We start from the raw sequence: 14,107 nt of genomic DNA, 5'->3' as shown, positions 1-14,107 counted from the left end.
TACATCAATGAATGGAAAAGTTCCACAGAGCAAGTTTGAAAATATGACAGAAACTCAGTGATGGCTACCAGAAGTGTGCGAAACATAAGGACGAAAGTAACTTTGGATGACCTGTCACTGAAAAGTAACGTATCTCTATAGAAATTGGATCATACATTGAAAAAGCTGTTACAGTATAGTGCAGAAGGAAAATGAAAGAAATGCGCAAAGAGACGAACAGAAATGATACTTCTATTGAAACACAATGATTACGCTGAAGTCACTGCTGTTCGTGGTTGTTCCTGGACGTTACAAAGGGCGAGACGTGGTTCTTAATAGGGGTTGTGATCACCACGGATGGCAATGCATGCTCTAACAAACTGCCTGTAGGCTTCTGTCTTCGGTTCTTCGGCCGACGTTCGTCTGATGATTGTTCTGACGTTTCACCAGTACGAGTGGCAGGTATTGTCAAAGTTTCACCCTCCATTCCGACTAGAGGTGGACTGAAGCTGAGTTCGCGGCCGCATACTATATGAACCTCGGACGTTTTGGTTAGTTAACTCAGGACTCAGTACTACGTTGCGTTTGTGTTATGGAATAACTTTAGAGGAAGTTTGCCAAGTTGTGACTTTTACGTAGCGCTAGAGGAAGCAAGTATATCATGTAGTTCCTCGGTTAGTCACGCGAGGGTGGATCCCATTCTAAGTCACTGGACAATGAAAAATCCCTACGGATAATACAGGAATATTCGTGCAGCAGACAGACATTCTGAAAAGTCTATTAAAAAGTCGAGCTAGATATGAAGCATTGTATACTGCATTCATACAGCTTCCGAAAACTATTTCCTCTCTTCCCTTCCCCAACCTTTTTTTGTTTTTTCTTACCTTGACTCTTCATTTACTACTTCCTTTTTCGAAATTTTTGAATATTTTGAAATTTAAAAATTTCTAAATACGAATTTCATATTCACATACTAATGAAGATTCATGAAACGCTATAATTTTTATCTTAGCAAATGGTTTTCACTCTGAAGCTCTGGAATGGAAATGAGGAAATAGATAAAAATGACATTTTTGTGACGAAGCTTTCAGATAAGCATTAGAACAATTATCAAATCTCTGAGATCCTGACGCGTTAAACAGTAGTTCATATGAAATGTCGTCTTTCTTTTTTCAGGTGTAATTTAAATGATGGTCCAAAATAAACTACAACTATAGTTAGCCGCTCTCCTGAGTTGTCATACAGAGAATGAGCAGATACAAGCTACAGACGTTATTGTTCCTGTGGAGGAGAGGGATGCTCGATTGGAAGTAAATGTGTGTCGCAGCGACATAAGAGAAGGTCCAGGGATTTGCCGGCTTACAAACATGACTCCTGCAAATACCGCTGTAGCGTAATGAGTTAATGCTCCTCTAGAGTAATAGGTTTCCAGGGAATTTACAAGCAGAAATACAAATGCTTCTGGATCGTTTGGAGGGGATTGGGGACGAACATTCGTTATACTGAGGCCGTCTCGCGTAAGCGATTAAAATTAATTTAAACCTTCATAAGTTTTACTCTGTGACAAAGATGCTTATACAAAATGGGTTGGTTCTGGAATCGCTGTGAGTTGTATTCCTCTATTAAACATTATTAATTGAACGGATATGGAGTTACTCCTACGACATCCAGAATTCTTATTGACGTGACTGCGAAACTGGACTCGTATAAATCGATATTTGTATTATTCAACAGATATTAAATAGCTTTCTGACTTCTATTTCGTTGCTCCCAAAATGTACACATAGATGTTGCAATCGGATCTTCCTTGTCGTCGACAGCGAATATTACAACGCTTCTCGGTATTACCCAAACAAATTATGGCGGAACTTTGAATGTACAAAGCATTTGTTCCTGTTCATTCATGTCATTTCCTTTATTGTCCTACTGCCTCATATTCATTGAACATTTGTAGTACTCCCGCAAGTGCGTGTGCGTTTCATACTCCATGTTTCGCCATTCCATGCATTGCTTTTTGTTGATGTAGTCTTCAATCGAAAGACTGATTTTATGCAGCTCTGAATGCGAAATTGTCCTGTTGAAGCCCCTTCATTTCTGCATAACTACTGAAACCTGCTTACTATAGCCTCTACAGGTTTTATGCTCCACACTTTCTCGATAATATGAGCATGCGTCTTATCAACCCGTCCCTTCTTTTATTCAATTTTTACCATGACCCTCTTTCTTACGCACTACTATTCATCAGCTATCCGTTGTACCTCCCTAATCCTCAGCATTATTCCGCTCCATCACATTTCTAAAGCTTCTCTTCTCTTCTTGTCTGAACTGCTTATTGCTCTGAACTTATTGTACACGTTTCACTTCGTGATAGGCTACAACCCAGTCACTCATTTTCAAAAAAGACTTCTTAACACTGCAATCTGTCAGATATTAAAATATTTGCATTATTAAGAAACTGTTTTCTTATTTTTGCAAGTCTACATGTTTTTCTTTCTCTACTTTGCTTACCTATTTAAGCCGCTCTGTAGCCAGAACCGTTACTTCTGCTGTATGTTTGTTACACGTAGCCACATGATGAGTAATTGTGACATGGAGGAAGACAGATTGTCTGTACTATTGTTACTGAGTCTCTCATGGGTACGACGAATGCTGTTAGTGAAGCTTTGTAGTATTTCGGCTGAGCAATTACCCGTCATTTCACCAATAGGATCTCCCTATGTTTAGAAACAAGTGGTCCGTCGAAGGTGTAAGAAATTTCAGCAACCTCATCCGACGAAGTCCCCTGTAGCCTCAGCAATTCAGGGTGTTTTAAAAAGATTCACCAGATTCGACGAGACTGAATATAAGAACTCTGGATGGATTTTAACTTACGCAAAGGACTGCAAATTTTTTCTTTTCAAAACAGTTATCGGATTTTACAAGGGAATGTCTTTTATTTGTATGCACACACAGACTTGGAGGACACATTGCAATCAGGTTTATGGTCAAAGTTTTCATTTGCCTTTCACAAATGTTAAACGTCCCCACCATCCTAGGGGCGACAAATATCCAGACGATAATAGTGTGGTACTGGTGTTTTGCCGATCTGTTGTTTCCACTTTTTGCACAATATTTCGACGACTCAACCAGCAGTCTTCTTCAAGAGCTGGGAATTCGCTACTTATACTCAAAACAGACTGTGAAGTATTTTTGGTCTCATGCAGCGATTTATAGACGAGCTCGATTCCCGAGGTCCACTACCCGCGTTCATCGTTTAACAGAGCTCTCAGCGATTTACAGCTTTAATGGTCTGATGGCTGACGATATTTTAATAAATAATGTTTGGGATCCCAAGCGTTATTTACATCGTTACCGCCGTCCATGTTTACCAACTTTTCTGACATCTTTATTTCGATAGACTCCTCAATTATGCTGTCCCAGATACTTAGCGTTTGCACCACTATACTGATCTTAGTATATTTCACTTCATGATTATATTTGCGGCAGTATCCCCAACGTGAGATGGAAAAATGCGGCTTGAGACCAACAATTGTTCACAGTATGTTTGGAGTGCTGGCGGAGTGTGCACACATAAGCAAAACTCACAGACAGCTGGGTCGATCGTCGAAATATTGCACTGAAAATTGAAACAACTACTCGGCAGAACACCGTCAAGCTCACTACTAATCAATCGCACGGAGAGACATGAGAGATAACATCCAGCGAGATTCGTCCAATACTACAGCAAACACGTGTGCGCTGATACTGCACTGACTCCCGCTGCTTTTGGACGTCGCAGTTCAATCAAAGTTCTCAATATGTAGTTAAGTGTACAACCAGCTGGTTACATAAGTTTGCTGTAAAAGCCTTAACCAGGTTTCATTACCACTAAAAGTATCTTTTTCAGAAGGAAAGTGACATAAATTGCAAGGCACTAAAATTGGAAACAATCGTTCTGAAAAAGATACTATTACTGGTACTGAAACTTGATCAAGGTGTTTGAGATACTTTTACGCAACCGGTTAGCGGTATACTTTATGTATTGAAAATTTATTTCCGGTTGGTGCTGTCAGTCATGTTTAAAGTGTCTTAGTGTCTTTCAGAGTTGTTAGGGAGGTTCGGTCCTGTACTATCGACGAAAATCACTCAGGATTGCATCTGTTCAAACGGAGAACGCAAAATCCCCTTTGACGATACAGTCCGACTATCGGTTGTAGAATCTTTACCCTGTACCGTTTTGAGACTGTCCTCAACAACTACGAGAGGTGTATGGTGGTCCCAAACAACAACACCCCAGAATATCACTCTACCACCACCTTGCTGCGCTTGTGGGACGCAGTGTTGTAGCGTTCTATTTTCCCGCGTTGTCTACTATTATCAGGGTAAAAACTGTCTGTAAGCAGCACCCGACCCCTTTCCTGGAGCGCCCCTTCTGATGATTATTTGCTCATCTGTAACGCAGTCCATAGTGTTGTGGTGGACAACATGTGTTTCGCCATAATCGTGGGGAACGAATATTCGCATCATGCAATCGTCTTCTAACAGTGTGATGGGATACATGACGACCTGTATCCTCTTCTAGCGCCGAGCCCAATTTTGGAACTCTGTGCCCACTGTTCCTTTCACTCAGAAGTCGTAGGTATACATCATCGTGTGTGCTAGTCAGACTTGGACGACCTGAGTGGTGTAAGTCCACAGCAATACCTGTCAACTGGAATAGATTCCATATCCATAGCCGGACGGAGTGGCCGTGCGGTTCTAGGCGCTATATTCTGGAACCGCGAGACCGCTACGGTCGCAGGTTCGAATCCTGCCTCGGGTAAGGATGTGTGTGATGTCCTTAGGTTAGTTAGGTTTAAGTAGTTCTACGTTCTAGGGGACTGATGACCTCAAAAGTTGAGTCTCATAGTGTTCAGAGTCTTTTGAACCATATCCACAACACACCACTTTGACTCCGGTGCACACGGCGAGCATCTGTCCTGGTTGACTTGCCTTCTCCGCGTAACGTGATGATGAGGACACGATCGTTGGTCCAGATTGTCCTTCGTGGCGCGAAGGGACTTCTCTCTCTTGTTCCGCAGACATTTAGGATACAGTCTTACTGCTGCAGTACTTCCATTCCAGCGCCGCGTTCTGGCTGTAGGCAGCGCTTGTGGTAACTGTGGGTATGTCTGCAAACAACGCACATGTACGATATGTCGCGGTAATGTAACACTTTCGCTGATATTTGTAAGCGAAACGCCAACAGTAACCAGAGTAAACTTTTAGCTTAAATGCGTATGTTGATTTTCAGCTGAAGCTGTTATCTTATGTTGAAGATCTTGTCTAGTTCACACGATTTCGTAGCCTTAACCAGCAAACTTACCGCTGCTACACTAACGGCGCTCACCGCGACTGCGCAGGGGAGCTGGTTCCCGGAGTGCTGTGCCTGGTGCTGACCCACGTGGGCTGCAGCGCCTCCGCAGAGGTGGCCATCATGACGCTGGTGTCCGCCTTCAACGGGGCGGCCGCCGCTGGACCGCTCGCCAACAGCGTCGACCTGGCGCCCAACTTTGCAGGTACAGTATTGTCTGTGCAAGCGAGGTCTCAGAGACCGAGGGCGGTGTTATTTGTTACCTCGTTCTGTTAGCAACAGGGAAGGCGACTTCCTGCAAGTGTCGTCTCAGAGCTCTGTTCGCGCATTTAATTACCATTTTCATTATTATCGTATTTTAGTTATCTGCATATACTTCGATTACATTATACAGAACCCGCCGCTCTATTCTTAAATCCCAGATCAACTGCGACCGATCGCTCTATTAATAATCGATTGCTTCAAATAAAAACGCTTTGAGAACTGTAATCTACACTACTGGCCATTAAAATTGCTACACCACGAAGATGACGTGCTACAGCCGCGAAATTGAACCGACAGGAAGAAGATGCTGTGATATGAAAATGATTATCTTTTCAGAGCTTTCACACAAGGTTGGCGCCGGTGGCGACACCTACAACGTGATGACATGAGGGAAGTTTCCAACCGATTTCTCATACACAAACAGCAATTGACCAGCGTTGCCTGGTGAAACGTTGTTGTGATGCCTCGTGTATGGAGGAGAAATGCGTACCATCACGTCTCCGACTTTGATATAGGTCGGAATGTAGCCTATCGCGATTGCGATTTATCGCATGGCGACATTGCTGCTCGCGTTGGTCGAGATCCAGTGACTGTTAGCAGAATATGGAATCGGTGGGTTCAGGAGGGTGATACGGAACGCCGTGCTGGATCCCAACAGCCTAGTATCACTAGCAGTTGAGATGACAGGCATCTTATCCGCATGGCTGTAACGGATCGTGCAGCCACGTCTCGATCCCTGAGTCAAGAGATGGGAACGTTTACAAAACAACAACCACCTGCACGTACAGTACAACGACGTTTTGCAGCAGCATGGACTATCAGCTCGGAGATCATGGCCGCGGTTACCCTTGACACTGCATCACAGACAGGGGCGCCTGCGATGGTGTACTCAACGACGAACCTGGGTGCAGGAATGGCAAAACGTCATTTTTTCGGGTGAATCCAGGTTCTGTTTACAACATCATGATGGTCGCATTCTTGTTTGGCGAAATCGTGGTGAACGCACATTGTAAGCGTGTATTCTTCATCGCCATACTGGCGTATCACCTGGCGTGATGGTATGGGGTGCCATTGGTTACAGGTCTCGGTCACCTCTTGTTCGCATTGACGGCACTTTGAACAAAGGACGTTACATTTGAGATGTGTTACGACCCGTGGCTCTCCCCTTGATTCGATCCCTGCGAAACCCTACATTTCAGCAGGATAATGCACGACCGCATGTTACAGGTCCTGTAAGGGCCTTTCTGGATACAGAAAATGTTCGACTGCTTCCCTGGCCAGCACATTCTCCAGATCTCTCACCAACTGAAAACGTCTGGTCAATGGTGGCCGAGCGACTGGCTCGTCACAATACGCCAGTCACTACTCTTGACGAACTGTGGTATTGTGTTGAAGCTGCATGGGCAGCTGTACCTGTACACGCCATCCAAGCTCTGTTTGACTCAAGGCCCAGGCGTATCAAGGCCGTTATTACGTCCAGAGGTAGTTGTTCTGGGTACTGATTTCTCAGGATCTATGCACCCAAATTGCGTGAAAATGTAATCACATGTCAGTTCTAGTATAATATATGTGTCCAATTAATACCCGTTTATCATCTGCATTTCTTCTTGGTGTAGCAATTTTAATGGCCAGTAGTGTATAATCCCGTATAATAAAAGTTGTTTCTTTATAACATAACACACCTTCAGCCACTGCATGTCAATATTATTACTTGGGTTAACTTCATTAGCTTTCTTTGTATGACTCAAGTTTTCCTATTTGGTTTGTCTTTCATAGATTATCTGCAGCTTAACTAACACGTCTTGTAAGTTAGAATCACCTCTTATGCGGAATGACATAATAGATTTTATGAGGAATAGCTTCCTTCCTCCAAAGCCTGATATGAGAGCATTTCAATTTTCTCATTTTCTTTAGAAAAGCCCTTAGAGGCAATTAAAGTTTTTCAATCGAGCCAAAAGGTTAAAATGCCCCGATTACCTTACATGTTATACGATGTTTTTATTATCATTAATTAATTAAAATAAATAACCGTCGTTAAGTCTCGTAATACGAGGACTATTCGGAAAGTAAGGTCCAATCAGTCGTCAAATGGAAAATGCTGTGAAAATCAAAAATGTTTTATTTGCAACACTTAGCTACAACTTTCAGCTATTTCTCTACATAATGGCCGCTCCGACTTACACATTTGTGGCAGCGTTGTACCAACTTTCCAATAGCCTTGTCATAGAAGGCAGCCGTCTTTACTTCTCGCCAGTTCTCTACACTGGCCTACAGTTCGTTGACAGAATACAGTCTTCATTGCCAGCGGTTTGTATGAGCGGAGATGAAACTCAGTGGGAGAAAATTGCGGGATACGTTGTGGGTGAACACTTCCCATCGAAAACGCTGCAGGAGCATCTTTATTTCCCTCAGCAGAGTGCAGCCGAGAATTATGAAGAAGGAAACGCAAGGCTGTTATGTTATGACATCTCTCAGCAGGTCCTCATATTGGTGGGAGACGCTATTTTCTAGGCACCTTTAGGTTTCAGATGTGAGAAGAGCGACGTGGCGCGATCGACGGTCGTACTAGAGGCACTGCCCAACACATCTGTGCAAAGCTTCATCAGATTTTCTCTGTGGTTTCCCTTTTGCGCCCGACCGGACTTTCCTTTCTGAATAGCCCTCGCACTTTCAGAAGACGAAATCGAGTTTCTGTTCAGATATTCTCTGATCAAATGGAATTGTTTAACATGAACTGCAATAAAATTCTGTTCGATTTTTATTTTGCTGAATGTGTAATATAGGCATTGTTACCTGTTCCATACTTAATTGGTGCTTAGAGTGTCTTCTTGCGACAATGATACGAGCTATGAGCTGCAGAAGGGGCGGCAACTGGTGGGAATAGCAGTAAACTAAACAACTGCCGCAACTGTTGACAACAGCGAAACTTGATCAGAATCTACCACTATGTATCATAAACTAAAGTCCTACGCAGGGTTTTTCTGTCAGTATGTAAGGCTAATCTCAGAAACAACTGTAGGGGTTTTGATATGGTTGTTACAAACATCACGAAGGTTTCTGTAAATAATTTATAAATGAAAATTTGCCGAACTGTGAGGATATTTATTCATTAAATCGTCCTTCTGAGAACTTTACTGGCGTGCGCTGCTTAAATCGCTTAAGTTGCAGTATTTGGAGCTAGTATCCAATAACTTAACGGTGATATCCGAATTTTGATCATAACTCTACGCAGTGGCCCAGTAAACAAAGTTACCGCTGCAGTTCAACTTTTAGAGCTACCCATGCGAACATGGGGCTGGTCGCTAATAATACATAAAAGCTCCTAGGCTATGCATGCAAAACATTAAAAACATTGTAATTCGAACAGAATCACTTGGAATTTTGCCCTGAAGATGAGAATATAAACATTTTTGTACTACGCTACCACGCAGCAACCAACTGCCAACAGAGTATGCATGTAGACAGATACCAGGCTAACATAGCAGTTCACTCCTCGGCAGGTACACGGCTGCATGGGCCAGGTCATGGAAAACTAGTCTCTCTTGTACGAACGTGGACACTGGCTGTGTTCACAGGAAATGGTAATGCTGGAGTGGTATAATAGAACAGCGATCTTACAGTAGCGTGGAATTGCTTAAATTGGTCGACGTATGTATATTGATCCTTACAATTGATCCAAGCAAACTGAATTTATTATAAAAAAAGAAAACTGCATTAGTAGTACTGAAATTACAAGAAATCACTGTATTCACAATTTTCGCTTTGAAGAAAGCTAACGTGCTTTTGAACTGACAGAATTATTTGTAACCAATCTGTCTTTATAATTTAAAGAAAACCAATTGATTTCACCAGAATTAAACAGCAACCCAATAGCTGAAGCCTAATTAATATGTTACATAAAAGCTTAAAAATTAAATACTGAATATCATGTCATTTCAGTACAGTAAAGAGTTCAATCGAAGAACCCACTTGTCAACAGTCCGAGCAGCTCAGGTAAAAATTGGTAGAACGTGCACAGCTTGACTTTTGGATTACCAAAGCGTCGCCTACAGCATCGTTGAAATAATCCGGTGCTTTGTCGTATAAGTAACAGCAGCTCATCGACCAACAGCTTATACAATGTGATTCCGTAATGATGCTACAAACTTTCAGGGAAGACAGAGAAGAATGCATGTTTCAATTTGAGATAACGGACCCTAATCCGGAAGCTATCAAGACAAAAGGCATGAACGAAAGTCTACTTAGATTCCGCTCTTGCCTCTCACACTATCCAAACTAAGGGATTTAACTTCAGAACCCTTATCATAACGTATAGAATTTCCGCTGAATACTCCATAACACATTCAGAAAATCCTCCCTGTTGCTGGACTAGTAATGGAGCACGTAATTCGATGTAAGAGTGACCGAAAATCTTAAGTCCACAGTAGGGCAATAATGATTATAAGTACTTGCACATGTTCCCCGAGCTGATACAACTGTTGTTAAAAATGGTATTCTCCAGCAGCAATGGGGGCATGGCATCGTTACACAAAGTTCTGTCGTGCCTGTTCTAATATCATTGTCGTTTGAACAGTGTCACATGCAGTGAGAATTCTTCTCAGGAGTTCTTCTTCAGTCCCGTCAGGCGTCTCGTACGCAAGACCTTTCACATTGCCCGCAAGAAGAAATCAAATGAGATGAGATCAAATGAACGTGCTGGCCACGAAGTAGGTCCTCCTGTGCCTAGCTAGTTTTCAGGGAATGTCTGACCCAGGACCCACAGTTCAAAGTGATGTGGGACTCCGTCATGCTGGAACGACATCCGTTGACAAATAACTGGTGGGATATGTTCCATGATTCTGGTTAGTACAACATTAACAGGAGTACCAGTACATGCATTGCGCTATCAGAGGTATCAGAACGACGTTTCGCTTGCAACATTCGACTGTTGTTTCAGGACTAGGGTCCATTGTTTCAGATTGATACATTTGTTCTTTTCCAACATCATTGAAAGTTTGTGTTGTCGTCACGGAATCACCCCTGCATATTCCACACAGAAGACATAGCGGGCCACCGATTTCTTGCTCGCGCCTGATGTAACACCAGCAGGCTAACAGCACTGCTTGGCGGGTAGCCGCCTCGATGGGTAGCGGTACAACGTTCACACATGTTGTGATACGACAAACGACTGGTTTTAACAACCGACTGTACACACTTTTTCAGTTCAGTTGTTTTTTTTTCTATCCAATAAAACAACAGAATGAAACTTATCTTGCTACAACGTCTACTAAATGAATGTTTTTCACTCACTCTTCGGGTTTGCGTGGTTTCACTTATACACTTTTTCAGCCTTTTCGGTTATACATGAACCACGGCTAGGGTGCCAGCCTTTTTCAAAGACAAATAAAGTATCTTATTTCAAGCAGAGGTGAATAAATAGTATATTTACAACAATGTGTTTCAAAATTTATGTACTTATTTCCTTGAATACAAAATTTTTCTGCAATTAAATGTCCGTGTTTGGGTTGATTTAAAATGTTTGAAATGTTTATAACTGGTGCTACACTATATAGTTATGTTTAAATAAATGAATAGTTACTGACTTATTTAAATTTATTGAAGATGGTCTCTCTCTCTCTCTCTTTCTCAGCAGAAAGCATATAAGATACAAATTTTCAATTGTTTGGCGACTTAATTATTTGCTTTTGGCTACTGGTAAATATGACCGAAAAGAGTTATAGGTCCTCGGTAACAAGCTACATCGGAAAGAGAATAACAGTGACGACAGGCGATAACAGAGGGCAGCCAACAGTATTAATTTAACAACGCCAAAACGATCGAATGTTTCCGCTCAGAACAGAATGCGCCGAGCATCAGGCGACTCCAGAGAAGTATGAACGTGGTTACAGAATGTATATAGTACGGCTAGAGAACGAAGTAAGTGGAAAATCGACATCTTTCTTTCTTTCTCGGGGCCTTTGCCCCGCTCCAACGCGGGATCGACTTTGTACTACGGATTTGGCAGTGTTAATTGCAGAGGGTGGCCGAATGCCCTTCGTGACGCCACACCCAAGCCCCCGGGATGGAAGTAGTGTACCCCAGCTGTCTGCGTCTAGTGTAAGTCATGAAATAATGCGAACGTTTTCAAATGTCTGTGAGTCGTGTAACTGAGGCGGAACTGGGCGACCAGCCCGATATTCACCTAGCGGGATGTGGAAAATCGCCTGAAAACCACATCCAGGCCGGGCTGATTCGCTCCTATGCCGGCGCGCCATCAGAGTTCAGGAAGTAGCGCATTAGCGCTCTCGGCTACCCTGGTGTGTTAACTGGAAAATCAAGATAGCAATGTGTAAATATAAGTAGTATTTTTTCATGCCCGTGAAATATTATATTTGCTATTTATTTTAAGGGATGTAAAATGTAAACAGGTTTGTGTGTATCCGTATGATTTGTTCGTACATAACTGATGAAGTAATTTTCTACACAATAATTTACCTTTCACGCAAATAAATGGCTGAATAAGTGTTTAAATGTTAGATTGAAATGATTTTTAATTAATGAACATCGTTACATCTTTTTAATGAAGTGAAATGCTATCAATCGCTAAAATGTGGCAATTTTTCTTCCGTCTTCATATGCCCCTCAGGGGACTTTTATGCTCAACTTTGTATCTCCAACTAAACATAAGCTTAATTAGTTACATTTTAATTGCGCTTGGACGAACTTAATACACTGCAATATATTGTTCAGTTTTAAATGATGACAAGACTGGTTTCACTTGGAGGAAACAGAGCATAACTCGGTCATCTAAAAAGCTAAAAGAGTGGTTTCAGTCGAAAGAGCGAATACACGTTTCAATCGAAAGAAAGTCATTCGGTGAACGTGCAATACTATAACGTACTGAATCTACTGTTCCACGGAAAAAGAGAGAGAATAATTCAATCTATACGGCAAACTAGAAACTACCGAATCGATTGTTTCCATTCGGTTGTTCTCATACACTGATTTAAATCAACAGAATGAATGAATAATTCTACTGATACGTAAAAATAGAACCGAATAAGTCGACTGCTTTCCTGCAACCGACTGAATAGATTATTATCCTTTGGTTGTTCCCATCGTTTTGCACACGACTCCCATCTCGCAAAGGCCGTGGTGACAACAGCGCCCAGGTGGCGCTAACTGTCGGAACGTCCAATGGCGTCTCACCATGTGTCTCGTTCTCGGGGCGTTAACCCTTTCAGACATCCGGCTACAATTGTATACATTAACTTTTACTGGGTCTTAGCTGCAACAGAAATATTTTTCCCCATTGGATACTTGGGGTACAAATTTGTGAATGTTCAACCATTTCATGATGCGCAAGTAATGCCAACTGTTGGGCATCACTGTGAAAATATCAGCAAGTCAATGTAGCAGTACGCAATAGCTCGTGACCACCAGAATTCACGGTTGTTGTTGTTCCACTATATTTCAATTTCACTGTATAATTGAATATTGATATTGTTATTTTGTAATAGAGAATACTTGGTCATTAGTTATTTTAGTCCATAAAATGAAGCCAAGTGTACAAACTATATTTTGAAAACCGGTACATTTTATCGTATAAATTTTGCATCCAAAAATCATTAGAAAATCACCTGAGAACATTAGCACATAAAGAAAAAGAAATCAGGTCTGAAAAAGTTAAGGCTGTCCTGCACTCGTCCATGACGCCGGATCGTAAGTTTTCGGCAGACGAAGACTGTGCCGCACTATTCGCAGCAAGATGTTACCCCACTAGAGAACCCCAGCAAAGGTGAGTTCTTTTCCACAGCAGAAGACAGCCTAAGACGTTATTCATAGATTCCGCCAGTGATACCACCACTAATGAATTGGTTTTAAAGACAAAGATGTTAGCGAACGCTAACGGCGTTACGTTAAAGAGACGGTTAAAGATGTTACTAGAGACAATATTAGATAAAAGGCGAAAGATTTTGGCTGATATAAACATCTGCATCTACATCAGCACTTCTAAAGCTATCTGACGATGCATGGCGGAGGGTACTTCTGGTACCGCTAAATGATTCCCCCTTCTCTATTCCGTTTGCGAATGGCGAGTGGGAAGAATGATTGTCGGTAAGCCTCTAATTTCTCGTTGTGGTCGTTTCGAGAGACGTTCAATATGCTGTCCGACTTTTCTCGGAAATTTCAAAAGTAAACTTCTCCGCGTTGCACAACACCTCCCTTGTAGCGTCTTTCCAACGCTCTAGCGCAGACTAAACAACCCTGTAACGAAGCGCCCCGCTCTTCGTTTGATCTTCTCTATTTCTTCTATCACTCCTACCTGGAAAGGGTCTATCGAGCGACCGACTTGCGAGCCTTTTCGGTGGGAGAGTCACATTTTCTTAATATTCTTTCTGTGAATCCCAGAAGGGAAACTCCCCATGACACCCCCTCAGATATAGTGTTAAGATGGCCCAGCGGGTAACCCGTCAGAAGCTGAACACAGATCAAGAACGAAAACAGGAAGAAAGGGTATTGAACTATGAAAAAAAGAGCAAAGTAGAACCA

General features: G+C 42.2%; 1 protein-coding gene across 1 annotated transcript in view; it reads left to right on the top strand.

Moving 5' to 3' along the window:
- Positions 1 to 14,107, top strand: part of LOC126335355 (sialin-like) — a 429,162-nt gene that overhangs the window by 375,942 nt on the left and 39,113 nt on the right. The window contains exon 10 of the mRNA XM_049998542.1: positions 5,361 to 5,516. Within this exon, the coding sequence (XP_049854499.1) occupies positions 5,361 to 5,516 (156 nt within the window). The remainder of the gene's footprint in view (positions 1 to 5,360; positions 5,517 to 14,107) is intronic.

The sequence above is a fragment of the Schistocerca gregaria genome, chromosome 2, assembly GCF_023897955.1.
Source record: "Schistocerca gregaria isolate iqSchGreg1 chromosome 2, iqSchGreg1.2, whole genome shotgun sequence".
NCBI lineage: Eukaryota > Metazoa > Arthropoda > Insecta > Orthoptera > Acrididae > Schistocerca > Schistocerca gregaria.
This window is presented reverse-complemented; position numbering and strand designations above follow the sequence as displayed.